A 27,876-nucleotide genomic window follows, 5' to 3' on the forward strand; every position below is an offset into this window, starting at 1 on the left:
CAATGTTTCTACTGAGATTAGCTGTTTCATAATGTATGAATTCATCTAGTAATTACATCATAAATACAGCAGTGTTTTATATGGTGTAAGAAGTAATTTCCATTTATAGCAGTCTGCTTGAATGAAGGCGGATTAACCCCTGCTTAACTTCCAGAAAGTTAGAATTGTGCAATAAGTTTGTGCAACATAATTAAAATAAATGTTTCTTAATGTTCTGTTTCTGTCAGTCTTCTGCAATCAAAATTAATAATTTCACCAATTCATATTAATATAAGTCTAAAGTGTTTAGGTATGAGTGCACCTACACTTAATATGCTTGTATGAATTTCTTTGTTATGTTAACACACACTAAGACCCATAAGATATAGGAGCACAAGGAGGCCATTTGGCCCCTGAGTCTACCCATAACCCTTGATCCCCTTATTGCTTAGCAATCTGACTATCTTATCCTCAAGTGTACTCAATGACACAGCTTATATGCGGTAAAGAATTCCACAGATTCACTAACCTCTAAGAGAAGAAATTCCTCATCTCTGGGCTATTCTTTGCTCTGAGATTATACCCTCTGGTTCATGATCCTCCAACAAGGGAAACATCTCTTGGCATCTACAGTGTCATAGAATCATAGAATCCCTACAGTGCAGATAAAGGCCATTCATCCCATTGAATCTGCACTGACCGTCCAAACAGCATCCCACCCAGAACTACCTTCACCTATCCCTGTATTTACCATATCTAATCTACATAGCTTTCATAACCATGGATACTACAGGGCATTTTAGCATGGCCAATCCATTTAATCTACTCACCTTTGGACTGTGGGAGGAAACCAGCGCACCCAATTGAAACCCACACAGACATGGGGAGAATGAGCAAACGCCACACAGACAGTTGCCCAAGATTAGAATCGAATCTGGAGTCCTGGCACTGAGGAAGCGTTGCGAGCCACTGTACCTCCCCAACCTGCCAACCTGCACACCTAAGAAGCTTATATATTTCAATTATATCTCTCCTTTTTGTAAAGTCCATTACGATGTTGAATAATGTAATTTAATTGAGCCCGTTCACTTCAATTTGGACTAAACCATTTCCAAGTTCAGGTATTTGATCAGATCGACTGAACAATGGTAATCATATATGTGCAATAGCACCAAGATCAGCTGATTGAGTTTGGTTAATAAAGTTTATTTTCATACAGTTATGCTTGAAGTAAGTGTATTGTGCAACATGTATGTGTCAGTTAAAGAGACATTGATGGAAGTAAAATGTTACTGAAAATGGAAAATGTCTGGAAAGAGATCAACAAATGTGGGACAGAGGGCAGGAGAATAAGAGAGTGAGAGATCTTGTGACCTCCATGTGATACATTCTTGTGCAGAGAATGACTCAGGACATTTACTAAGGGATTGACTTGCACCACCTTCCAATGCTTTTTCCCTGAATCTATTTCCAACTTCTCCCAAGCTTCCTTGCAATGTGTGCTATCCTCCAGCTGGTTTCCAATCTTTGCTTTCATTTGTATCACTAGGAAAGCAATGTCCTTTGGTTGAGATGTTGGTATCTATGTTTTTCTTCATTTGGTAGTATTTCCTAAAGGTCGTCAATTTTTGTCCCATAATTTAATGCATTATTCTGTGTGAAAATGAGAAATAAAGGAAATTGGCATATCATTACATAGATTAAACCTGTAGGTTCAACTACAATTGAACACAACTACAGACCTATCCAACTAAGCTCCTGACCATACATGACTCATTGTGTTATTCTCTTGTATATTAATTAGCAAACATTGTAAAGATACTCAGCAGGATGGAACTTGTTGAATTTTGGAAGGACATTCAATGCCCGAGATTTAAGGGGTGGTCTACTGGATCATTAAATTTGTGAAGAAGATATTGTTTTATCTTATTCCCTCAAACAAGAAGTGCTGACCTCTCACATATTGATAGTTCTTGCTGTCGAGCTGTGAATTGGATCATATTGTAACCTATTAAAGTTGTTGAATCAGTTACAATGCTTAATTTGCCACCTACAACTCAGGATGGTTTGAAACAATTAGTTTTTTTTTACCTAATGCCAGGGTATTGAAATCAAAAAGGAAAGTTGGTTAAGGCTCTCATGTATTACCAGAGATTGTAATCTTTCTAACATTCCAACTAATGTAAGGCAGATTATGTAACTAGCATTCTTTGCTCCCCACTGAATTGTCCTTTCTGCACTCTGACTCACACTGCCAGGCAGCCTCAGCCCTGCTCCAACATTTAGTTAGATCATGGTTGATCGGTGTCTCAACTCCGTTAATCCATTTTAACTCCATATCTTGACACACTTACCTCACATATCACTTTTGACAGCTTCAATCATCTCCGCATCCTTTTGAAAGAAAAGTGTTTGAGAATTCCACTAGTCTTAATGTTTAAAAGGGCTAAGAAGCTCTGCTCAACCTCTAACATCAGGTCCTCTTTGTCTTGTCTCTCTCATCAGATGAAATAGTTTTGTGAATCTCACCCAACAAATTCTGTTAATATTTTATCGTTCTTGATCAGATCACCTTTCAATCTTCCAAAGCAATACAAACAAAGCGATAGAGACTGGGATCTCCCAGGCTCCGAATAGTTCAAGACTGAATCCAGGATGCAAGATATATGTTGGGACCCGAAGAACATTCATTAACTCCATGGGAATTGTTTCAGAAGTTTGAACATCTAATGAGAATTTACCTGTTCCCCCAAAAACCTAAAAAAAATTCTACAATCCTAAAATGTCTCCCTGGACTATGGTAATTTATTTCACTCAATTGTGACCCCTAAAATGCAAAACAGAAAAAATCTAGTGCAACTCCTGCTTATAAGAGTAACAGAACTGATTCCTCAAGCACTCATAAGACCTCCTGACAACAAATCCCCCCATCCCTAACCTTGACATCCCCAACCACTTCCAGTGACTCCCCCAGAACTTCTGACTTGCCTCACTCATAGGTCCATTCACTAACGCACTGAAAATTGGTTTAAAAGTTCCAAAGCTTTTCAAAGTGTTAGTGAATAAACACTTACGAGAATACGGCAGACAGAGCTGTAAAGAGGGAATGTGGCTTATTTTCCCCACAGAACTCAGCACGACAAAGAAGCAATTGTATTTCAGGCTTGTTCAGCATTTCTGAAGGAGCGACATTGTAAGATGCAGCCAGAAATGTGGAACTTACTCATGATACAAGAAAGCAGGAGTTTGGCCAGTACAAGAACAAAACGTTGCAGATGCAAGAAGTTTGAAATAAAAATAGAAGTACTGGAAAGAAAAATACTCAGCAAGTCTGGGAGCCTCTGTGAAGAGAAAAACAGAATTAATGCTTCAAGCTGAACATGATATATTTGAGTCAAAAAGTTAATTCTTTTTCTCTCTTCAGAGGCTGCCAGACTGGCTAGACTTTTCCAGCACTTTCTGTTTTTTATTACCTAGGTTTGTACAACCTGTACTCATAATTTAAGCTTCCATGTCCAGACGATGATGAAAATCAAATCCTTCACCTTGGCCACTATATTTAAGCTTCCATAGTTCCAAATGCCTGTCCTAATTTGGAACTTCTGTTGAAATTAAGCTGGAAGTAGTAGAGAGAATGCATTTTTTATTCCAACTGACATTGCACAATTTCAAACTGATAGTTGCTTGGTGTTTTGTCTTTGCCAGTTATACCAAACTGTCATCAAGCAGAGCAAAACTTAAGATAAGACATAATATCCAAGCTTAAATCACCAGCAGAAAGAAATAGCCATGCAGCCAGCTGTTGTGGTTTGTTAACATTCAGTTGAAAGTGAGGAGATATCAAAACTATTGGAGTTTGTCCAGCTGGGAAGACTACATGTGAGAAAGATAATACGTCTAGTCTTACCGGCAGATTCCTCTGTGCTGCTAGCAGCAGTGGTAGGTGGGACCACTGGAATTTCTGTGGGAAAGAAATGCAAGCAACAGCAATGAGACATCAATATATCATCCACAAGTGTTCAAAACATTTCAAGGTCTTTAAAAATTACGTATTTTGTGTATATACCTCTTTTACAAATTCAAAGAGCATGTGTACATTCTTAATTTGAAATGTTTATTTATACTAATTGTGGAATTCTGCCTCCTTCAGTCTCAGGAGTTTCTGTTGAATAACAACAAATTGGGATATTGTCTCCAACAAGACTTGATTCTTTCAATCCTACACCTTTCTGGCACTGAGTCAGCATTAAGATTGGCCATGCATGAAGGAGCACTTTCATTTCAAAAGTGGAGATTAAACTCCTAGATCTACTTTTTTTTTAAGCTGAGTGTTTCTGCATTTGAAGACAAGTAGACAGCATGAAGTACCAGAGATAGGGTCACATAAAATTCTGAAAGTTAAGAGATCACATTCTGACTCTGTCAGAGGCACACAGCGCATTAGAACAAACACAATTGTATACGCCAGTGACATTATGTTATTCACCAAAAAAAAAGCAAGCTGTTTGAAAGGTGAGAGTAAAGAATCAAGTCTTATAGAAACAAGGATCACATTATGGTTGCCACTGTCTGACCTGAGTACACTCATGCTTTTAAACTAGTTTCAATCAATCATAATTATTTTAGCTATACACATCTAGTGCAGAATGCATTTCAATTGATTTATATTCAATCATATCCTAAAGCTGAGTGAAGCTGATATGGTCTAAATGAATTTCTTGCCAGTTCTAGATTCTAAAACAATTCCGATGAGCTAAAGTTTATTAAGAATCTGTAGCATTTTCAATTTGCAAAATCCTATCTTGATGAAGAGACACATGGTCAAAATGTTTCCAGATCAATAAAAATCAGGCAAATCCAACACAGGGAAGGGGAATGGGATCTTCTCTTATAAAGGGAGTTAATTTGAACACATTCTGATACAGACAGTTCAGGCTTTTGAACTTTTTTGATTTCCCAACTAGAATTTAATGGTTTAAAGTCCTAATGTCCTTTCATGCAAGCCAGCGCACTTCATTTATGGAAGCTGAACCTCTATCTAATGCTAACATTATCCATCTAGTCTTCGAAGGTCATGCCTTATATTAAGTTTAGTTTCCTGCAGCAGATGTGGTCTTCTAGGCAAATGGCCAGCTCTAATGTTCATATGCTGACAGTGACTTTCAAGGGCTATTCACTTAGGGTCATGAAGTTGACCCTAAGTCTCTTCTTGCTCACTGTCCTCTTTTCTAGAGGAACAATCAGGACACTACCAGAATGCTGAATCTAACTGCATTAAAGCTATTCTTTCTAAATCTAGTTTCCTACTGTATATACTTCAAGAATTGCATTCACTGGTGAGCAACCATGGTGGGGTCAGAATAGGGATCGTCCTCGATTCATAGCAGATATACTAGATGCGATGTCAAATGAAGTTATGTGTTCTGTCTCGTGATAATGGATAACACAATGGTACTGAGGGTGATTGTAGTAAAATCTATAGCTGGGAAAGTTCTCACTTCTAGCCAATGCTGCAAAGTAGCAGGTGAAGAAGGGGCCACTAACCTTGTGGAGTTTTGTCCACATTTTGTTCTTACAGAAAATTTTCCTATGATTTGTGGTTACCTCAGCAGTAACTCAGCTCTGAGGGAGCTAGAATTCCAAGTAATATTGTGTCATGATGCAAATTTTTGAGGTTGGGAAAAAAATGCATAGTCAGGGCAATGCAGCAAGAATCTAGTGCTACATCTGACTTATTGTATCCTTGAATGTTTTGTGGCTGTCTGAATTAGTCCATATAAGTATACAGTCATGGAATCGATGATGCACTATTGCCGTTGGCCATGTGAATGTTTACTGTATCAATTAGCTTTGCTTCTAAGGACAAGGACAACTTTGTCTAAGCACTTTAGAAAAATGAAGATAATTTCTTTGGACCCAATCATTTCTAGCTTGTTGTCAGACTTAAACAAATTCCAATTCAGACCACGCTACAAAACTATTTCTACTTAGAGGGACAAAAAGATTAGTCCACGTACTTATGCAAGGGGCAATGGGAGATCGACTTTGCTGATAACCTTTCGCACATCTGTTGCATGTGATGCCGGTCACACCATCTTTACAGGGACATTGACCTGTTGTTTGGTTACAGGTCTTGCCAGCTGCACCCACCGGATGGCAATCGCATGCTGTGAGGAACATACAACAATGGGTAAGGAAAGGCAATGTAAACCAACAATAATAGAGCTTCAGAGTAAATGAGGACATAAAACAAGGGGAATAAAGAAGAGATTCACCGAGATAGTGATGCAGCCTGTACATTTGCTGCTCATAATCTTTCCTTTTAAATTGTGCTACCTGCCTCAACTCTTCCCTCAGAGAATGTGGTTTGATATTCTTCATTATACTTAACCAACAAAAATTTCCCAAGTCATCATTGACACAAGGACAAAATAATTAGAACTTCAAGGTATCATTTGTTCACTTGCCAAATTCATTCAATACAAGTTCAAAAAGATTCAAGTCAGTGGACAAGAAAGCCAATCACTGCAATCAGATTTAAATAATCCTCAACACAAAAATGGTCAAGAAAAAGTATGCCATGCAAATATTGTACAAAAGTTCACAATGAAATAAGGATCAATGCTGTGACTAGTTGTGTTACAAACACTGAAGCTCTCTTTTGAATTGATGTTAGAATTTAAATCCTTTGTACAGTCTTTGATTCTCATGAAAATGCAGTACAAATTAAAATTATCAAGACATCCCTTCTAAGTTGATTTGCTCTGATTTCATAATACAAAATTAGAGAAACATATGAAGAACGGGAATGTGACAATAACATATAAACCATACTATACAGTATTGTAATGCTTCCAATTAACACATAAGTAATTCCACTGTCCATTGTTTGAGTGGAAGTTTTAACTTCCAAATTTTAAAGATTATAATGCTTTTATTTAATACTGATAAAACAAATTTGGTGTAAACTCACTGTTCCCTCTGATGTTCAGCTTTATACCTTTGTATCTCTGAAGTGTACGGTCATTTTAATTTCTAAACAGTATTTGCTCTACATTATATAGGAAGTAATGAATTTAGGAAGTGGGAACAGGAGTAGAGCATTCAGCCCTTCAGGCCTGTATAGCTTTATGACTCTATGACTCTATAAAGATTTGACACCTAGAAATGTATTTATTGCTATTCTTTCTACTAATCTGCTGCTCAATCTCACATATCAAACACTACACAACAAAAGTATTTGCTGCAATAAACAGTCTTATTTGGTATGGACCATCAAGTAAAAGTGTTTAAAGATAAAGTATATGTATATTATTTGCACTGTAAACCTACATTTATTAGCAATATACTATGTAATTGAAGTTAAGACAAATTATCTTCTCATTTATGGGGTTTTCATCCAAAATATTTTCCACAGATAGGAGCACTGGGAAATAACCTATGTTTAAAGTTACATAATGACAATAGTTGAAATGATCAAGTGTTATTTAACTGCAACCTTGTAGTGAAAATGATAAATGGGGGAAGCAGTGCAATAAAAGGATGTGGTAAAGGAAGCCCAGAGCTATTGAGTCTATGGTGTTATTCTTCCCCCACGCTCTTCTGGATTATTAGTAAATCAAGATTTTGTATTGCAGCAGTCTTTATTGCTGCAAATGTGTTGCTGGTCAAAGCACAGCAGGTTAGGCAGCATCTCAGGAATAGAGAATTCGACGTTTCGAGCATAAGCCCTTCATCAGGAATAAGAGAGAGAGAGCCAAGCAGGCTGAGATAAAAGGTAGGGAGGAGGGACTAGGGGGAGGGGTGATGGAGGTGGGACCTCCTTCCACCTATCCCACCTCCATCGCCCCTCCCCCTAGTCCCTCCTCCCTACCTTTTATCTCAGCCTGCTTGGCTCTCTCTCTCTTATTCCTGATGAAGGGCTTATGCTCGAAACGTCGAATTCTCTATTCCTGAGATGCTGCCTAACCTGCTGTGCTTTGACCAGCAACACATTTGCAGCTGTGATCTCCAGCATCTGCAGACCTCATTTTTTACCAGCAGTCTTTATTAAATTGCAATTTGAAAACTGAGTAAGCCAGTTCAATGCAAAATTGACTGTGTTGCACAATCTTTTGACTGTTTCTAATCTATTATGCATCATAGCATAATTGAAATATTTAAAAAAAACTTTTCTGAACATCATCATTAAAGGCACCTTTGTTTTTATTTTCCTCCTCTTTCTTCACTGTCTCGTGAAATATTCCCAAATTTCAATCATGAAGCAGGGACAGAGATGTCGTCCAAAGTACGTGGACAAAATGATGAAGCTGAATATGGTTAAATGTTGCAACAAGCTTTGAGAATTGTAAATATCTCTGATTGCAAGCTTGTTTACCAGGTAGTCCAAAACCTTGCAGTATCGATGCCTATAGCACCTTAAAACGGCTATCAAATAAAACTTCTTTTTGCATGAAATTGAGAAGTATTTTCATGGGAAATTGCTGTACACCAATACGGTGGGATGCACTTGCTGATTTGTAGATCCAATGAAATGGTCCTTTAGGAGGTCAGAATGTGAACACAACTTTCTGGAACTAAAGAATTTCAACCACAAGTGCAGAAGTGATAGATAGATGATTGGAGGTGCCCTGCAAAAGTGTGGGTGTCCATTTAGTCAATGCGATGAAAGATTGTACAACGATAGGCCAGTTGACAAAAGACATCCATAATCTCCAAATAAAAAATCAATTGAATAAACTTCTTCTCATGGTATATAAATTGCTTGACCTGGTTACCACCATTGCCTATACCACAATGAGGTCCTTTTTTTTGGATTTCATCTAGAAATGTTCTGACCTGCACATGTATCCTTCATACAAATGCATTGTTTGGGATGCAATTACTTGTCTGTACATATCAGTGAATATCTATTTGGTCTACATGTTGATGCCTGGACTGTTCTGCATTATAACAATAAAGGTCATTACCATTTTTAAGTACAGGAGGTAATTATTCTTCAAGCAGAACAGACTAAAGCAGAGAGAAGAAATTGGCATTAGGTGGTGGGGACCTAAAACTGCTCACACTCATTTGAAGGAAGCTGTGAAGACCCCAGAGATATGGTGGTTGGCCAGAGATGATATCAGAGATAAAGAGATGCCAATAAAGAATTTGTCCTAGCATTCTACTTCTCATTTATTACGGTCCACATTATCAAACAGTGAAAACGTCAAGTCAAATCTTACATTGATTTGGTCCATTCCTGAGGTAAGCCATTCCACTTTTCCTCTTTTCTCCCTTTTGATATTGTAATAGATACTTAATAATGAAGCATATGACTTCATCAGAACCCAGAATATGAAACCAAGCTCTCTCCCACAAATATCCATGAGCCCTGTTGGGTGATATATGAACAGCAAGTGAGCAGGGTTATTTTATTCACTATTTAAAAGTGTGAGCCCTACATTTAAAGGAAGAATGCTTTCAAAGGATTATACGTAATTATAAGGCATTCGGATTTTGCCTAAAACTGTGCAGCAGATTGGCATGTAAATACAATGAATCACTATCACGCTCTAATGAAAGGCTTTATAACTCAGCCATCCAGGCTGGAACAAGGGCACCTTGAGAGATAACAGCATGCTCTGAACCATGATAGATACCCAACAGCACTATGCACTTCTCCTGTGGATGATTTAGACTCCTGCTTTTGTGGTTTTGGTCAGGGCTATTTCATAGCTGGATTGAGCATCATAGTAAGAAATATTTGCATTCAACCTTACAATAGGTTTTAATTAAAAGTATTATTGCACTAATGTTGCAAATACTTATGAACTGAAATCAAAAATTGCTGGAGATCACAGTGTGGTCAGGCAGCTTCTGTGGAAAGAAAACACAGAATCACACTTATGATATTTTTAATAAGATGTAGGGTGGCTTTGATGAGTTGATATCCATGGTAGTAATGTGAGTTGGTCTGTACATGAGAAAGTTCTGAGGATGATGTGCTGAGTAGGGGAGATGTGACTGTATCACTTTAGCAGTCCAGGGAAGCCATGAACATGCCATTCAACCAAGAGATGGTTTCTCTTCTCTAATGCTCTGAAGGCAAATGCAATTAGGAAAAGCATGCAAGCATGATGACAGGCAGATGCCATGTGCTTTTAATGCAACTTTAATTGATTGCATCCCTGAGTTTCCCCTTCCCTTCTGGAAAGTCAAAGTAAAGGGGAATCGCCAACAAGAAACTCACCTATCAGAGAAGACGAAGAAAAATGGCAGTCCATAGCAAATATCAGAAAGTTCCAAGATATTTTCTTACTAATCATTCCTCCACAGGATGTGAGCATTGCTGGTTAGGCCAGCATTTATTGCTCATCTCTAATTACCCAGAGGGCAGTTAAGAGTCAACCACATTCCTGTGGGTCTAGAATCATATGTAGGCAAACCAGGTAGGGATGGCAGAATTCCTTCCCTAAAGGATATTAGTGAAACAGATGGGGTTTTCCCCAACATGATCTTTGTTAGGCTCTGAGTTCCTGATCCTTTGGTTATTGTATGGTAGGATTTGAACCCAGGTCCCCAGAACATTACTTGGGTCTCTGGCTTAATAGTTTAGTAATAAAACCCACTGGCCATTGCTTCTCCTGTAAATACTGATTTTCTTACGCATGAAAAAGAAGCTCCTGCCAACCACTAGTACCACCAATGTGATAATTAATCACAATATAGAGAGTTGCATTCCTCAGCGTAGCACATTGAAGTTCCAATATAGTAGTACAAAGCCTATCCTATTTTGTTACTGTTTTTCTGTGCAGTGCAATATCCATGTTATTGATATAGGTTTTCTGATACCTTTCATTGGTTTGAATTGTATTCAGATTGTATTGAAAAAAGGCTATAGTCACAGTCTATAAATTAAAACAAGCGTATGATCTTATTTACATTGTATTATGTTTTCATGATATCTTAAAGTCCAGAAAATTATGTGATTAAATTTTATCAGCTTATCTGAGTCTCCCAGATGTTTTGCAAAATTTAGAAATGAGTAAGATTCCTAGGTCGATTATTAAGCAGCATCAGTAGTTTCCCAATTTGGTCATCTTCCAACACATTCCATCAGATTGGCGAGAGCTTACTCCTGGAAGACCCTATGGGGGAGAATCTAGCCAGCTCAAAGAGAGTTGAAAGTTAAGAATGATATTTGGTGGACAGATCCCATTGCCATTTGTGCCTGTGAGCTTTTAAAGACAAAACAAAAGCTGACAATCAAATAAAAGCTGTTTCCTCAGACAATGTGGAAAGTATGTTAACTCAGCATGGAATAGCAACAGCAACAAGAAGTCAAAACATAGAGTGGAGTCTAAGAAAACTTTATCTCATTGAAAATATATGAGACAATTTCAGATATGGTGTTACAAATATGGACGGCTAGCTGCTTTGCCATTTCCTGATCAAAACATATAGGTTGTGTTTGTTTTCTTGAGAAGGACCAGGGAGATATAGCAGCTCTATAAAAAGTTCATAGGAGGGCCACGAGATTAATACATAATTTAACAACCCTTTATTACCATGATAAGCTCATAAAGCTGAATTATTTTGCTCCGGAAAAGCATAAACGTGAGGCAGACATGACTGAAGTAGCTAAAAGGATGTAGGAGCTAGGTTGTATATGTGAACAGATTATTTGAATTAAACAAGTGACAGTATGATGAAATAACTTAAATCACTTAAACTTAAAACCAGGTAAGGTATCAAGACATTTTACTTTGGATATGAGCTGCCAGCTCAAGCAGTGAACACAGATTCACCGTGACATTTAAAAGGGACCAGTTCTTGGAGGATGGCCATGTTGTTGAGTGCAAAATGTTGATGAGAAATATACCACATGCCATTTTTATCTCCTTGGATTTGTCTTGATTGTCTTTAGATGTCAGAAAGGAATTTTCCAAAGTTCTTTATTCCCAGAATTGGCCTGAGGTGTTCTTTTTTTAAAATATCAGGTGTTTTGCTCTCTCAGGAAGCTAAAGTACATGGTTTTCGGTGGACAAGGAAGATTAGGGATCATCTTGTCATGTCGCAAAATAATACAATAAAGCAAACTTGATGAACTAATTTGTAATTGTCTTTTTATTATTTTTGTTCATTTTAAGTGCTTCCTCTTGCATCAAATTCATATATTTGATATTTAGGTGCCACTAGGTTCCAGTCTTTTTTGTGTTTTTGCAATGGAATGCATCTGATTAGTTGGAATAAGTGCAATGGATTTGTATACTATGGACAGAAAAGGCCTGACAACAGTGAGCAATGTTTGATAAAATTATATTTTATCCATCTGAAATTGAACAAAGGTGTAGAATAGTTTATTCTTTGAAAGCAATTTGATATATTATTAGGAATTTGGCTCAAGTCTCATGCTATCTGACTTCTGGTAATGTCTTGAGATTTGTGGTGTTTTGTAAGCATGCGAAGAAGCTTCCAAAGTATAAATATTAGCTTTTCCTTTGCAACATTTTGTAGACGAGCTGAAAAGGAGCCTTAGACTTTATCTATGGTTTCTAAGTGTGCATTTTAAGCTCTTTGATTATATTATGCAGAAAATCTATCAGAACCAAGTAACATTGGAAAGTTGATCATAAACAGATAGTTTTCATCTGATAATGGAGCAAATAGTGATCCCACACACATAACATGCACTGAATTAGAAGAAAGAGAACGTTTAGTGACAGGATGTGCCAGTGCAAATTGTAATAAAACAAAAAGCAGGGAAATATTCTGTTGTTTTAAATGGTTTGTAAATTGCTCTGAAAATTTTGAACTAAAGTTACAGACAAAAATCATATTATTTTTACTCAAACTTTGAGAAAAATAGAAACAGGAACCATTTATTGCTTTGATATGTTTCTCTAATTTATCTTTATAGCACCCAGTATAAAACATTGGCATCAGATTTGTTTTACAGATGTTAGTGAAAGAAGAGAGATGCACACTTGGAAAATGCAAGAAACCTTTCAGTGGTCAAAGGGTTCAAAGATTTCCTCCTGTGCTATGATATTCTAGTGTCTTTTAGAATTCCTGTGTCTTAACCATCAGATAATGCATGGTGCAGACGAATACTTCATTAACTTGTCCCAAAAGTGTTTCACATAAAGGTGAAAGCAACAACAATTACAATAACTTCACTTGGTTATTTATTCCTGCTTAGTTTTTCATGAAAGAAGCATACCTTTATAAACAAAACAATATGCTTAATCTTGGCAACAGCCTTGCTCAATTATTATAATTAAAACCAAGATTTACAGAACATGAAAGAAATCATTAGGAAAAAATCCTCCACCACATCAACAGTCTGAAGCTTTTCCAATAATCCAAACAGCTTGTTAATTTTTTTTAACAGGGACATTAAAAGTGAGTATTAAAAAAAGATGGAATCTGTTTTTTTGGGACACAGTAAGAAAGATGTTGAGCTCTGAGCAATACTCATGTCTCTCATGGTTTTGCCTGGAGCACTTTCTCTGTTATCAGTGGACACTGCTGGTGATTTGTTTCATTAAAAACAACATAGTCCCTTAGACTTTCACTAGAAAATGACCATGCTATCTGATTGGAATAGTATTTATCAGATTGTTATAATGGTCATAACACATCATGAAGCAATGGTAATTATTCCAACAGCTGGTTTTATTTAATTGAAAATTGTATACACATTGGGTTTAATCTTGGGACCCAACTTACAGTGTGCCTTTATAAAACAACTAGCATTGTTTTATTGTATAATCAGAAAATCCTTCAAAGACTAATATCTCCATGTATAATTAAAACAATATTGTGTATTGCACCATTATTGAGCCTGACATTACGAAGTGAATTTTTCAATATGGTGCTTTTCTTTTGTTAACTTAATCTTAATCTATTCTGACTGAATCTGCTGGTTTTCATTTTATCTTTGGCTTTGACATGATATGACAGCTGGAAAAGGCCTGGTGCAGGCAATATGCAAGTGATTATGCTGATGAAATACTGAAATGTACCAATTTTGTTTGGGGGAAGGGAAAGGGGTGCAAAGAAAATGGCAACAGTGAAGACTGGGGCCATGGGTTACTCTTAAGTACATAGTAGAAATTCAGATTGAAAGTGGAAGATGGCAGGAATTCAGATTGATGGCCTGTCGGCTCAGAGTGGAAAAATTCTATTTTTTAAAAATGTTCTATTTACATTTTATATTGTAAGAGATTTGAAACGCGCTTATAGATCAAAGGCCCAACTCTGACGAATGATTAGGTACACATGCCAAGCATCTGACCATCATAAGGGTTTGGAAGATAATTCTGTTTGTATAGACTCCAGTTCTTTCATTTATAAATTACCATATTTTTTTAAAAAACTGGAGCAAATACTACGATTTTTGAATTAGTTTCTAATCATTTTGAAAGAGCTTCACCTGCAATATCAGCCTATTTCTTTCCCCCATTCCCTCCGGAATTCACTTCTCAAACTCCTCAACGTCTATCTCTTGGACCACGCTGTTGGCTGTGACCTAATATCATTTTATTGTTTTGTAATGATCCTGCTTCTTAGTATGTTTTATGATGTTAAAGGCACCAAATTGTTCTCATTGATGGTGGCTTCTCCGTGTGTTTAGAACACCTTTTGCTTTTACCTTTGACTATTTTCTTGATTTTTTTTTGCTTGACCTAAAATGGGCAATGATGCTTCTACTCCTAATGTAACCCTTTTTATTGAGCTGGTCAGTGCCTCCCTGAATCAGGTCTGTCTTTTGGATGAAGTGCTTTTTTCACCTGGTACTTCAAAGCTTCCAAGCCACTTTGTCACTTATCTCCAGATCTGTCTCTTGTTTTACTTCTTCCTTTCAGTGCTGCTGTATTGGGTGGGTAAGCTGGAAACCTCATTAGTGTACATGCAGTTGAGCTTTGTACAGAATTAATTATAACTCAACGAATGAATGTTTGAACAAGTGCTTAACGAATGAGTCACTCCCATGTTTTTTATACGTCAGGTTCAGCACACTTTGTTGAGGGGTTGCATGGGGTGGAAGGGTGGAGGGGGGGGGATGGTGGCTGAATGGGGGAGGTTTTGATCAATAGGTTTCCACTATGGGAACCATTAGCACGTCTCAGCTTTTCACAGTGGTAATAAATCATTCCCTTCATTAAATGAAAACCTTTAACAGGACTCAGAAGTGTCTGCATGTTCACAGTAGCGCAGCAACAGCCCCAGTGACAAAGAAGGAGTTTCAAGGACAAAACGCAGGTGATTGCAGATTCCAATGTGGTATAGTCTGCCGTATTGCTATCACTATCATTTAAGCGCCTGTACTTCAAAAGCCAATTAGATGTCAATTGGAGAAACCTAATACAACATCGGTGCTAAGCCTAAGTTACATTACAGGTTCAAATCATGACTTGCTGCAATTTCATAGCTTTATTTGGAATAAACATGCTCAATTGTTAGAGATGCAAAGTTGTAATCCAGAGCAAAAACTTTTCCTGAATAAATTGAGCTATGAAGCAAGAGATTCTTATCAGAATGGTTAACAAACAAATACTCTTTTTATAAGTAAAGATGCCTTAGCACTTGAGTTGAACTGGTAATTGCATTTGACCAACCTCATGAAGTGAGCTGAGGCAGCTGTAACTATAAATTATAACTATGCACATTTAGTTTGGATCAAGAATTTTTGGGGAAACCCTGCAGCAAAGCTTTTGTAAATTCTAAATACATGGTTTCCAGTTAGTTCTAGCTATGTTGCTAAGAAAACATGTTTAGCAAAGTTATTGGAACCAACGACATTGGAAGGGAAAAGGTTGAGACTCTGAAGGGAGATTACAGAGAGTTAGGCAGAAATTTAAAAAGGAGGTCCTCAAGAGTAGGAATATCTGGATTACTCCCAGTGCTACAAGCTAGTGAGGGAAGGAATAGGAGGATAGAGCAGATGAATGCATGGCTGAGGAACTGGTGTATGGGAGAAGGATTCACATTTTTAGATCATTGGAATCTCTTTTGGGGTAGAAGTGACCTGTACAAGAAGGACGGATTACACCTAAATTGGAAGGGGACTAATATACTGGCAAGGAAATTTGCTAGAACTGTTTGGGAGGATTTAAACTAGTAAGGTGTTTGGGGGAGGCGGCAGGACCCAGGGAGATACTGAGGAAACAGATTGATCTGAGACGGATACAGCTGAGAACAGAAGTGAGTCAAACAGTCAAGGCAGGCAGGGACAATGTAGGACTAATAAATTAAACTGCATTTATTTCAATGCAAGGGGCCTAACAGGGAAGGCAGATGAACTCAGGGCATGGTTAGGAACATGGGACTGGAATATCACAGCAATTACGGAAACATGGCTCAGGGATGGGCAGGACTGGCAGCTTATTGTTCCAGGATACAAATGTTACAGGAAGGATAGAAAGGGAGGCAAGAGAGGAGGGGGAGTGGAATTTTGGTAAGGGATAGCATTACAGCTGTGCTGAGGGAGGGTATTCCCGGAAATACATCCAGGGAAGTTATTTGGGTGGAACTGAGAAATAAGAAAGGGATGATCACCTTATTGGGATTGTATTATAGACCCTCCAATAGTCATAGGGAAATTGAAAAACAAACTTGTAAGGAGATCTCAGTTATCTGTAAGAATAATAGGGTAGTTATGGTAGGGGATTTTAACTTTCCAAATATTGACTGGGACTGTCGCAGTGTTAAAGGTTTAGATGGAGAGGAATTTGTTACGTGTGTACAAAAAAAGAATTCTGATTCAATATGTGGTTGTACCTACTAGAGAAGGTGCAAAACTTGACCTACTCTTGGGAAACAAGGCAGGGCAAGTGACTGAGGTGTCAGTGAGGGAGCACTTTGGGGCCAGCGACCATAATTCTATTTGTTTTAAAATAGTGATGGAAAAGGATAGACCAGATCTAAAAGTTGAAGTTCTAAATTGGAGAAAGGCCAATTTTGACAGTATTAGGCAAGAACTTTTGAAAGCTGATTGGAGGCAGATGTTCGCAGGTAAAAGGACGGCTGGAAAATGTGAAGCCTTCAGAAATGAGATAACAAGAATCCAAAGAAAGTATATTCCTGTCAGGGTGAAAGGGAAGGCTGGTAGGTATAGGGAATGCTAGATGACCAAAGAAACTGAGGGTTTGGTTAAGAAAAAGGAGGAAGCATATGTCAGGTATAGACAGAACAGATCGAGTGAATCCTTAGAAGAGTATAAAGAAAGTAGGACTATACTTAAGAGGGAAATCAGCAGGGCAAAATGGGGACATGAGATAGTTTTGGCAAATAGAATTAAGGAGAATCCAAAGGGTTTTTACATATTTATTAAGGACAAAAGGGTAACTAGGGGGAGAATAGGGCCCTTCAAAGATCAGCAAGGCGGCCTTTGTGTGGAGCCACAGAAAATGGGGTGATACTAAATGAATATTTTGCATCAGTTACTGTGGAAAAGGATATGGAAGATATAGACTGTAGGGAAATAGATGGTGACATCTTGCAAAATGTCCAGATTACAGAGGAGGAAGTGCTGGATGTTTTGAAATGATTAAACGTGGATAAATACCCAGGACCTGATCAGGTGTACCCGATAACTCTGTAGGAAGCTAGAGAAGTGATTGCCGGGCCTCTTGCTGAGATATTTGTATCATCGATAGTCACAGGTGAGCTGCCAGAAGACTGGAGGTTGGCAAACGTGGTGCCACTGTTTAAGAAGGGCGGTAAAGACAAGCCGGGGAACTATAGACCAGTGAGCCTGACCTCAGTGGTGGGCAAGTTGTTGGAGGGAATCCTGAGGGACAGGATGTACATGTATTTGGAAAGGAAAGGCAAGGACTGATTTGGGATAGTCAACATGGCCTTGTGCATGGGAAATCATGTCTCACAAACTTGATTGAAGTTTTGAAGATTTAACAAAGAAGATTGATGAAGGCAGAGCAGTAGATGTGATCTATATGGGCTTCAGTAAGGCGTTCGACAAGGTTCCCCATGGGAGACTGATTAGCAAGGTTAGATCTCATGGAATACAGGGAGAACTAGCCATTTGAATACAGAACTGGCTCAAAAGTAGAAGACAGAGGGTGGTAGTGGAGGGTTGTTTTTCAGACTGGAGGCCTGTGACCAGTGGAGTGCCACAAGGATCGGTGCTGGGTCCTCTACTTTTTGTCATTTACATAAATGATTTGGATGCGAGCATAACAGGTATAGTTAGTAAGTTTGCAGATGACACCAAAATTGGAGGTGTAGTGGACAGCGAAGAGGTTTACCTCAGATTATAACAGGATCTGGACCAGATGAGCCAATGGGCTGAGAAGTGGCAGATGGAGTTTAATTCAGATAAATGCAAGGTGCTGCATTTTGGGAAAACAAATCTTAGCAGGACTTATACACTTAATGGTAAGGTCACAGGGAGTGTTGCTGAACAAAGAGACCTTGGCATGCAGGTTCATAGCTCCTTGAAAGTGAAATCACAGGTAGATAGGATAGTGAAGAAGGCATTTGGTATGCTTTCCTTTATTAGTCAGAGTACTGAGTACAGGAGTTGGGAGGTCATGTTGCGGCTGTACAGGACATTGGTTAGGCCACTGTTGGAATAATGCATTCAATTCTGGCCTCCTTCCTATCGGAAAGATGTTGTGAAACGTGAAAGGGTTCAGAAAAGATTTACAAGGATGTTGCCAGGGTTGCAGGATCTGTGCTACACGGAGAGGCTGAACAGGCTGGGGCTGTTTTCCCTGGAGCGTCGGAGGCTGTGGGGTGACCTTATAGAGGTTTACAAAATTATGAGGGGCATGGATAGGATAAATAGGCAAAGTCTTTTCCCTGGAGTCGGGGAGTCCAGAACTAGAGGGCATAGGTTTAGGGTGAGACGGGAAAGATATTAAAGAGACCTAAGGGACAACTTTTTCACGCAGAGGGTGGTATGTGTATGGAATAAGCTGCCAGAGGATGTGGTGGAGGCTGGTACAATTGCAACATTTAAGAGGCATTTGGATGGGTATATGAATAGGAAGGGTTTGGAGGGATATGCGTTGGGTGCTGGCAAGTGGGACTAGATTGGGTTGGGATGTCTGGTTGGCATGGATGGGTTAGACTGAAGGGTCTGTTTCCATGCTGTAATCTCTATGACTCCATGACTCTATATTAAAGTTTATCTTTTTAATTTGTGTGTGCTGCAGTTGAAAAATCTCTTCATCAATTCAAATTAAATTGTTGTGAAATATACCGCAATTCTGCTTTATCTTTTAAGTCAATCCTGAGTTAAGGAGCAACGTGAACATGGTCTGCCTTCATTATCAGAACACAGTGCGGTTGAAAATATTCGAGGAAATCAAAGATAATCTGTGTACATTAAATAAGTGTTAGAACTATCAGTAATGGTTTCAGTGACTTTAACCCATGATTTTTGGGTTATGTTCAGTTAACCGTTTGATGAGAATCTTGGGTGTATTCATTTATATAGAAAATAAACAGGGAAAGTGCAGCTTATTCACTGTAGACAAACTATTGGAGTGACATCATGCAGCAAGCTCATGGAATATGGATTTTGTAAGTCATCAGAATTGATTATTCTGCTTGATTTACACAATAAGCAATGAACCTAAAAGGTCAAAAAATAAAAGCCAACTATCTCAAATAAATACCTGTATAGATTGAAATATGTTGGTTTGGATGAAGGTTGTGAAATGAAGTCAGTGTTAAATGCTCAACATTGGCTTGTAAAAATATTATTATGGCTTAGTTCATATTTAAACTTCACTAAATTTAGTATGCATGTTCAGCAGCATAAAACGTTTACTATTTTGGGATTTATGTTATAGATTGTCTCCTGTCTCATCTTGAGAGCGATGGCAGAAGTATGTCATGAGCAGTAATGTAAAAAAGGTGGGATTGTATTATTGCTGGAACAGGGTATTAGACATATTTTATAATATCCAACCAATATTCACCCAGGATGAATTTCTATTGTTTTGATGCCACCAGATAAATAGATTCTAACCTCACATAAAGAGTCATGAACTGTCAACATATAACTATTAATTAAAGCTCTAAAACCTTTCTAAGACTCCCCAACACACTTATCTGGTGCAGACAGAATGGGCTGAATGGCCTCTTTCTGTGCCGTAGGTACTTCTCACTTGTGGGGAAATAAAACTATTTGAAGGAAAGGGCTCTGGAAGGAATTGCTGCACTTTTAAAAAGAAAGTTACTGAAAGTCATTTTTTGCTGCTTTTTTCAAGCAGTGGGGAGACTATTTCTTTGTAGACAGACTGGCACCAGAAAGTGTGTACAAAGTGAGTTTTGGCTGGCAACATGTAACTAATTGGTTTGTGGAGTTGTAACCAGTTGTAAATGACAAAGACTATCAAACTGACAATAACCATCGAGGTGGCTCTTGAGAAGCTGAACAGCTTGTGGCTGTGAACAATATTAGCAGAAGTATTTGGATACTTGCAAGAGTCGATATTGCATTTTTTTTCTCCAGTAAAATACCTAAAGCATGAAGAAGGCCTTCAGCAGTTGCTGTAAGCTATGACCTTAACCAATAACTATGAGACTATGTAACTAATGTACCAATCACTTGTGTCTCCTGCAAAAATATGAAAGGGACCTGGGAAAAAAAAGAGATTTAACAACAGAAGGTTCTCGCAAGCCAGAGGATTACCACAACAAACACTGTGGACTAATGATTTTCCAATTTATTTCTCTCCACCAATAAATTCAAAGTTTTTTTTGTCTGCGATTGTCTTTCTATCATAGAAGCATTAGAATGCAGAAACAGGCCATTCAGCCCATTGGGCCTGCATTGAATGAGGGAGGTTTAGAAAGGCTTTAGGGTTTTAAATGGTAGAATTATATGTTGACCAGTGCATAACTGTTCACCTGTGATTAGAATCTGTTAGAATGTCAGTGAGTGGTGATATTACCTTAATCTTGGAATTTTTGCTTCCAATCATGATTATTCTGTTCACATATTTGCACATATACATGCATCAACAGAATACAGTCAGGAGCAGGAATGCTGGTTAATTTTCTGTCATTACTGTCTAAAATGATGTCTACAGTAATGAAACTTAAAATGGAAGGCAGAGTAATTGGACAGAAGTTTTTCTTTATATATTTAAAATGTTGGCATGCCTCTCACCTAAAGACCAATTAGATCAAATCTTAACTTGAGTGTTATGATTTCATTATTTGATTTTAAACTGAATTTTATTGTTTCTGAAATAAATTTCTTTTTACTTTACACTAAGAGAATATTTGATGGGGAAATTAAGTGCCTGTAGGTTTCTCGTGAATATGCATACAGCTGGAATAATCTCTTCAATCCATTAATTTGTATGTTGTGCAACAGCACTTATGATTACACATGGACATGAATAATGTTTACCTGCATTTCATTCTGCATAACCTGTATCTCATTGACCTATTGAAGTGCTGACTGTCATGCCAGCTGAAAATGAAAGAGGTTATTTTAAATCAAAAGTGTGGAAAGTAAGCTTAGGACTTATACAACATTTTTTTTTCTCAGGCCTCTTTAGCTTGGTTGACTCCCGGTCTGTACTGAATTAGCTGACCTCAGATGGAGCAGCTGAACAATTGAACACAAAAATTGGTATCAGCAGCCCTTGGATAAAGAGGGTAAAGCAAATTATCCAGTGTTCCTGTTAATGATTATTGCTGCTGGAATGCACATATCTATGCATTTTAGTTGTACTGAGGTTTGATCATGATGGTTTCTTATTAATATATCCAGCTGATATTTACAGTCCAGGTCCCAGAGAGATGTATCTGAATGGTTCATGCGGTCAAGAGCCTAACTGATGAATTTTTGAGGAAAACTATTTCATAAGCTACATGGTCAGTGTCACGTGGCAACCCATTGGGCAATACTTGAACCCACAAGACAATCAGTGCTGTTTCAGTATTATGCACCAAAATGAACACATCAAAGTCCTTACTTCATTCTAGCCCCTTAGTCAGGATGAAAATTCTGATTATGAGACTCGTGGACTTTGAAAACAAATCTGTTCTAATTTATGCTAAATAACAGGGCCAATTTCACTATCAAGTCCTGCAGCATAATGAGCAAAATGTTAGGTTCCAAATAGTACATTAGAAAAAGGGTGGAGTGTATTTACATTGTTTTCCATAAGAAATATACATTTTGATTTTAACAATTACAATAAATAACACAAAACCATTAAATGCACAACAGATGTTCATACACACTGGAGTCTGCAAAGAAACAATTCCAAAGTAGGAACACAAACAGAAAATGCTGGTAATGCTCAGCAGATCTGTGGAGAGAAACCAGAGTTAATCTTTCAGGTCCAGTGACCAGAGGAAGGATCACTTGACCCGAAATATGAACTCTGATTTTCCTCGACAGAAGGTGAACTTTTCCAGCAATTTCTGCTTTTGTTTCTGATTTCCAGGATCCACAGTTCTTTCATTTTTTAAAATATAAATGTACAACTTTACAGGCACTCCTTCCATTATCTTTCCTATGTGATGCTACTCCCGAAAACATCTTAAAGGTGAGAATGGCTACAGTCTGAACAAAGACTTCACTAATTGTCCCTGTTCCATCAAGCATTGATTGATTTTAGTGTGTTCTTAGGGTATCATGTATTCTCCACTCTGCAATTAATCAAATAATGTGGCTGGTTACATTACATTTAGGCTAGAAGTATCTTGACTTGATAAATTATCTGTACATAAAATTCTCCAGTTGTCTGATATATTCTGAACATTCAATGCATTTGAAATCCACTTAGTTGTTGGGGTCACTGTTAAGGTGCAGATTCCTGATTGGGAAATGTGAATTGTAGCCACTCCAGCTTCATATACTTAGAGTACTCCTCAAAGGCAAATGGAATGCAATCCTATTGCTAATAAATGGATTGAACAAGTCAACATGAGAGCAAAAGTAAATCCTATTTGATACTCATGCAACCATCTTCCACTAATGTTCTTGTCAGGAAGACACCCTCACCACCTTCCTGACCCTTCCCATACTCCTCTAGAGAAAGGGCTGTGGAATTTTTCTTTCACTAGCAAGGGCATCTTCTACAAAGACATCAGAAAAGTCAAATTGATGATGTCATTGTAGATGCATTCATTGGAGAGTGTAAGATTTTGACCACGCGGAATACTCAAAGCTACAGACCAATCACTTTGGAAGAAGTGAAAGGAGAGTAAGGATGGGGAGAAAGTAACAATTAAAGTTCATCCCGAACAATGAAGGAGTCAGGGTATGATTTTCAAAATGAAGGATTAAACCCAGTCTTGTCACACATGTAGCAAATAATTTTTCAATTGGTCACAATCATTTACCTTGCTCACAAAATAGCTCAAAACTGAAATTCCTTTTCAGCTCCAAAAATGAGGTAGTTTTTCAGTTCTATACAGAAACTATCTTGTTCAATGTTAACAGATACCATGTTGTACAAATGGGCTGTGTGCTTATGTGAGAATCAAAGGACTGTCTGCACGTGCACCAAACTTACTTTTTTCAAAAGATGTTTTCATTTCCAGTGAAGCTGAACAAACCTCCATGCTTGAGCTGAATAGTCATCTTTTAAACAAATGCCTCAGGTGAAATAATTAAGTTCTGGCACACTTTCTTAGAAGTTGTTTGGAGCAGTAAAAAGTTTAAATCCGCGACATTGATGCGGTTTTATTTTCAGGTCTTTTCAGATGTTTAAAGCTCATTACTAGGGGTGAGGAAGAGGTAATTTGTTTCTACCCTTTTGTAGTCTCTGTGTCACGTGCTTTCACAAGCCAAGGGAATGATCTGAATTGGATCACAATAGATAACGCTCTTTTTTAGAAAGTGTTATCAGAACTTGGTCTGATTTTTCTTCCCTCACTTGGGGAAGTATTTACGTATCAGTATCTCCCAGTGATGTCACTTTTAAGATGTGAGGGAGATTCTTCATCCCATCAGTCTTAAGGACTGTAAAAGTTGCCAAAGCGTTACTAGACCATAGGGCTACTTTCTCAAAGAAATGACTAGTAGTAGTTTACCCCGAGGGTCACCACTCCTCAGGCAGGGGGAGATGTTGAGAAGGAGAGTCTTTCATGGTAATCTCAACCAGTGTGGCAACTGAACCCATGGTGTGTGGCATCACTGTGAATTGTAAACCAGCTATCAGGCCAATTGAGCTACCATAAGGACTACCCATTGGAGGTCTAATTCTTTGTATCACTGAATTGCCCAAAGCCAACTTATTTCAGACGAATGAATCTGTGAAAAAGAAAACTACCTTTTTAATGTTTGACTTACACGTACAACCTTCTGATCAGTTACAATGGTGATCCAAACAAAACTATTCAATGGCATTCCATTATAACAATGCATAAATGAATGCAAAGTGCAGGGGAATGAGACTCATTTCAGGAACCAAGGGTTTGCAGCATCCTTTCAATATGGAAACAGGCCATTTGGCCCAACAATCCACACCAACCCTCTGAAAAGTAACCCACCTAGACCCATTCCCCTACATTTACATAACCTTGACTAATGCACCTAACCTACACATCCTTGAACACTGTGGGGAAATTTAGCATGGCCAATTCACCTAACTTGCACATCTTTGGATTCTGGGAGGAAACTGGAGCACCTGGAGGAAACCCACGCAGACATGGGGAGAATGTACAAGCTCCACACAGACAGATGCCCGAGGCTGGAAATGAATCCAATGTCCCTGGTGCTTTGAGGCGACAGTGCTAACCACTGAGCCACCGTGCCACCTGTTAACAGTAACACTCTCAGGTTAGACATGGTATAGCTTGATGCAGTGTAAAGCTCCTTAACTTTGTGCCAGACCAAACTTAAGAAAACATTGATTAAAACTAATCATGGATCGTACAGGTTTACTTTATTTCAGAAAGGTTAATTTCCTTCACCCAAGATTCTGTTGGTATTTGCATGCCACCACAGCAGCAGCCACATGCAGCAAGGCAGCTGGGACTTTACCTTGCCCTGGAACTGATTAAGAGCACAATTATGAGTTGATTTCTGTCGGTCAGCAGCATGTGCTGCAGACACTTGGCAGATAACCATCTTGTGACTAACGTACTGAATTGCACCATTTTTGAAATGGGGCTTGACCTTTGCATTAGTTACAATTTGGTTAAAAGTATGACAAAAAGATTTATGCTTTGACTGTGAGTCATTGCACTTTTTAGGAAACTTTTACATAAAGTTAAATTGGTCTGGAGTCTCAGCATATAATTAAATACTAACAAGACGAAAAATCACTTTTAATTAAAATAACATTAACAATACATGGCCACCAAGAGAGAATTTGACAATATGTGTTTTTCCTACTCTTACTCATTTTGTTATGTAGAAAGTCTATAATGATTCATTTATCATCATTGATCATTTGTGATAATTGCTTATCTTTTGATGCTTGTGATTAAATGAAGTATACACAGCATGGAAGAAGATTTATAGTGCCTTGTCATGTTTTAAATATCTTAGAGTTGCAAATAGAATGAACGACTTTGAAATGCAGGAACTGGTGTTATCCTGTTAAAACATGGCTGCCATTTTGTGCAGAGCAGATCCTGCAAGCATTAGTGAGAAAAATCCAATTAATTATTGTTGGTAGGAATAGAAATGTTGAAACACCCTGTTTTTCAAATCTAGGTAGATAATGTAAGTAGTCATACACCATGAAGGACCATAGATATTTCTATCCATCAGTGAGAGAAAGTTATTTATATGTTTTGAAGAGCAATATTCTATACCAGCTAGTTTGCAGAAGGAATGAACTTCCTGAGAAAGTGGTGGATGTAGGTACAATTACAACATTTTGAAAGACATTTGGATTCATACATGAATAGGAAAGATTTGGAGGGATTTGAATCAGGAGCAGGCAGTTTTGAATTACGTTCGACATTAACTAGTTGGACCGAAAGGTCTGTTTCCATGCCGTAAGACTCTGTGTAGGGAAAGGCAAAGAGGAAAATATCTTTAACAGCAGTCAAGGGTTTACAGTAGCATTACATCCAAAAAGCAGTTAATTTGACAATTCAGTGATCCTTCAATATTGTGTTCAAGGTCAGTGTAATGTGTAAACCCGCAATATATGAACTGAGAGTCAAAGATACTAAAAACTAAGTCAAATTAAGGAAAGTATGGACGTCAGAAGAATGAAAAAACAAAATATCTGTGATAAATATTTGGGCCTAGCATATGAATGAAGGTCAAATTTTAAATAGGTTCATCATTTTATATGAATATAAGTCAATCTGCTAGATGCTTGTGATTTTGTTGAAAACGATGTAGCTTGTTAATCAACTGTATAAATTATTCATTAATTCACCTTTGTTGCTCCTAAAGTTCCATATTCATTTACACAATGCTCTCACTTTATGCCATTAATTTGATCATTTGCAAAATTGAGTCTCAGTAATAGAATTCTGTGTAAATGGAGGCTGTAACATGATCACTGTTAACTCTGGAGAGAAGCAATTATATTATTATACACCACTGTAATCCAGCAGTGACTAAATGGTTCACATTTAAGATGTGGTGCTTTCTGATGCCACTTCAACTGCAAATTTCCTGAAGAACCATAATTGATGGCTAATTGAATAAAGTAATTAAATGTGCAATTTTCATTATTCTTCTCTTTTCATGTTGCAGAGAGTTTAGCTTCTCTCTTAGTATGCACTGTATGTTGTAGCTGTGTAGCACGCACATCTGCATTAACTGTTGTTCTCTCTTAATAAACAATATTGCGATAATGATACATTTAAACTCTGAGACTTTAACTTGTGTCAAATGATTGCTATAATTGAAACTTTTCCAGGACTAAAACAGTTTTTAAAAAGCAAGAATATGGACCTAAAATGGCTGAAGTGGTAAATTAACCACAGATTGAGGCAAGCTTCATGAGCCCCATGTGAAAAAGATGAAACTGTTTGCACTGAAATTACCATTTCATCTAAAGAAACAGAAAATAGACAAGTGAATCAATGTATCAAAATTCACATCTCTTGTTTTAATCCACACTTTGTATGATAATTTCATTTATTGTGAGATGTAGAGCATTACTGCCGATTAACCAGCTTGGAAAATCATTGGACCTAGACTTAGGAAGACACACTGAACTATATTGAACACACTGATCAGTTGCTTTCGTGCAGCAGAGAGACAGAAGGAAAAATATACTTGTAAACAAGAACTGGAAGAATTTCTCACTCTCCCTGTATGTTTCTCTCATCAGTGAAAAAGCAAATTGGAGTAACAACCACCCACTGGGACCTCAACTTTATCTAGACGTTTTCCCACTGCTAATGGTACCAGTCAACAATTCAACAACTGTGGTCTCAGGTTGTAAAACTTCAAAGAATCTAAGGACTTTTATACTGCAAAACCTTTATTCTCCTACTCAGTACTTTCCCTTTTAAACTTGTTGCCAGTTTTTGTGGGTGTGTTTGATCCTACATATTTATTATTTTTTCTCACTCAGGTAAACCTTCATTTTCTAACAAGCTATATTTTAATTAAAATAAAATATGATTGAAATAAAGTATTTGTTACAGCTGACAAACACAAATGCAATGGAGAATGGATTAAAAAGTGGGAGGCAATATCCCCTCCTCACCTGGTCAGAATAAAACCATTAAATTGAAGGTGGTGAACATATTAAAATATAGTGCACACACTATGTATTCCCCGATCAGGGAACAATCACAGAATAGTAAGCTCCCTTAATGTTACTATTCCTCTTTCATTATATTTTAAGAATCAAAATAAAAGGGAAGAGGAAGAGACATTCAAATTTTCATTTGGAGACCAGTATCCATACAGCTGTTCTTTATGCTTCTCTCCAAATGTTTGCCATTCACAGTGCAAGAACCAAAGGCAATAGGAGAGATGTG

At 37.7% G+C, this 27,876-nt stretch overlaps 1 protein-coding gene across 2 annotated transcripts in view; it reads right to left on the reverse strand.

Annotated features, from left to right (window-relative positions):
- Window positions 1–27,876, reverse strand: part of ntn1a (netrin 1a) — a 210,166-nt gene that overhangs the window by 58,845 nt on the left and 123,445 nt on the right. The window contains exons 4-5 of one of the 2 annotated variants that reach the window (XM_060844176.1): window positions 5,997–6,146; window positions 3,887–3,940 (exon numbers count right to left, since the gene is read on the reverse strand). In XM_060844176.1, coding sequence (XP_060700159.1) covers window positions 3,887–3,940; window positions 5,997–6,146 — 204 coding nt within the window. The remainder of the gene's footprint in view (window positions 1–3,886; window positions 3,941–5,996; window positions 6,147–27,876) is intronic. The other variant, XM_060844177.1, reaches the window with a different exon arrangement.

The sequence above is a fragment of the Hemiscyllium ocellatum genome, chromosome 25, assembly GCF_020745735.1.
Source record: "Hemiscyllium ocellatum isolate sHemOce1 chromosome 25, sHemOce1.pat.X.cur, whole genome shotgun sequence".
Lineage (NCBI taxonomy): Eukaryota > Metazoa > Chordata > Chondrichthyes > Orectolobiformes > Hemiscylliidae > Hemiscyllium > Hemiscyllium ocellatum.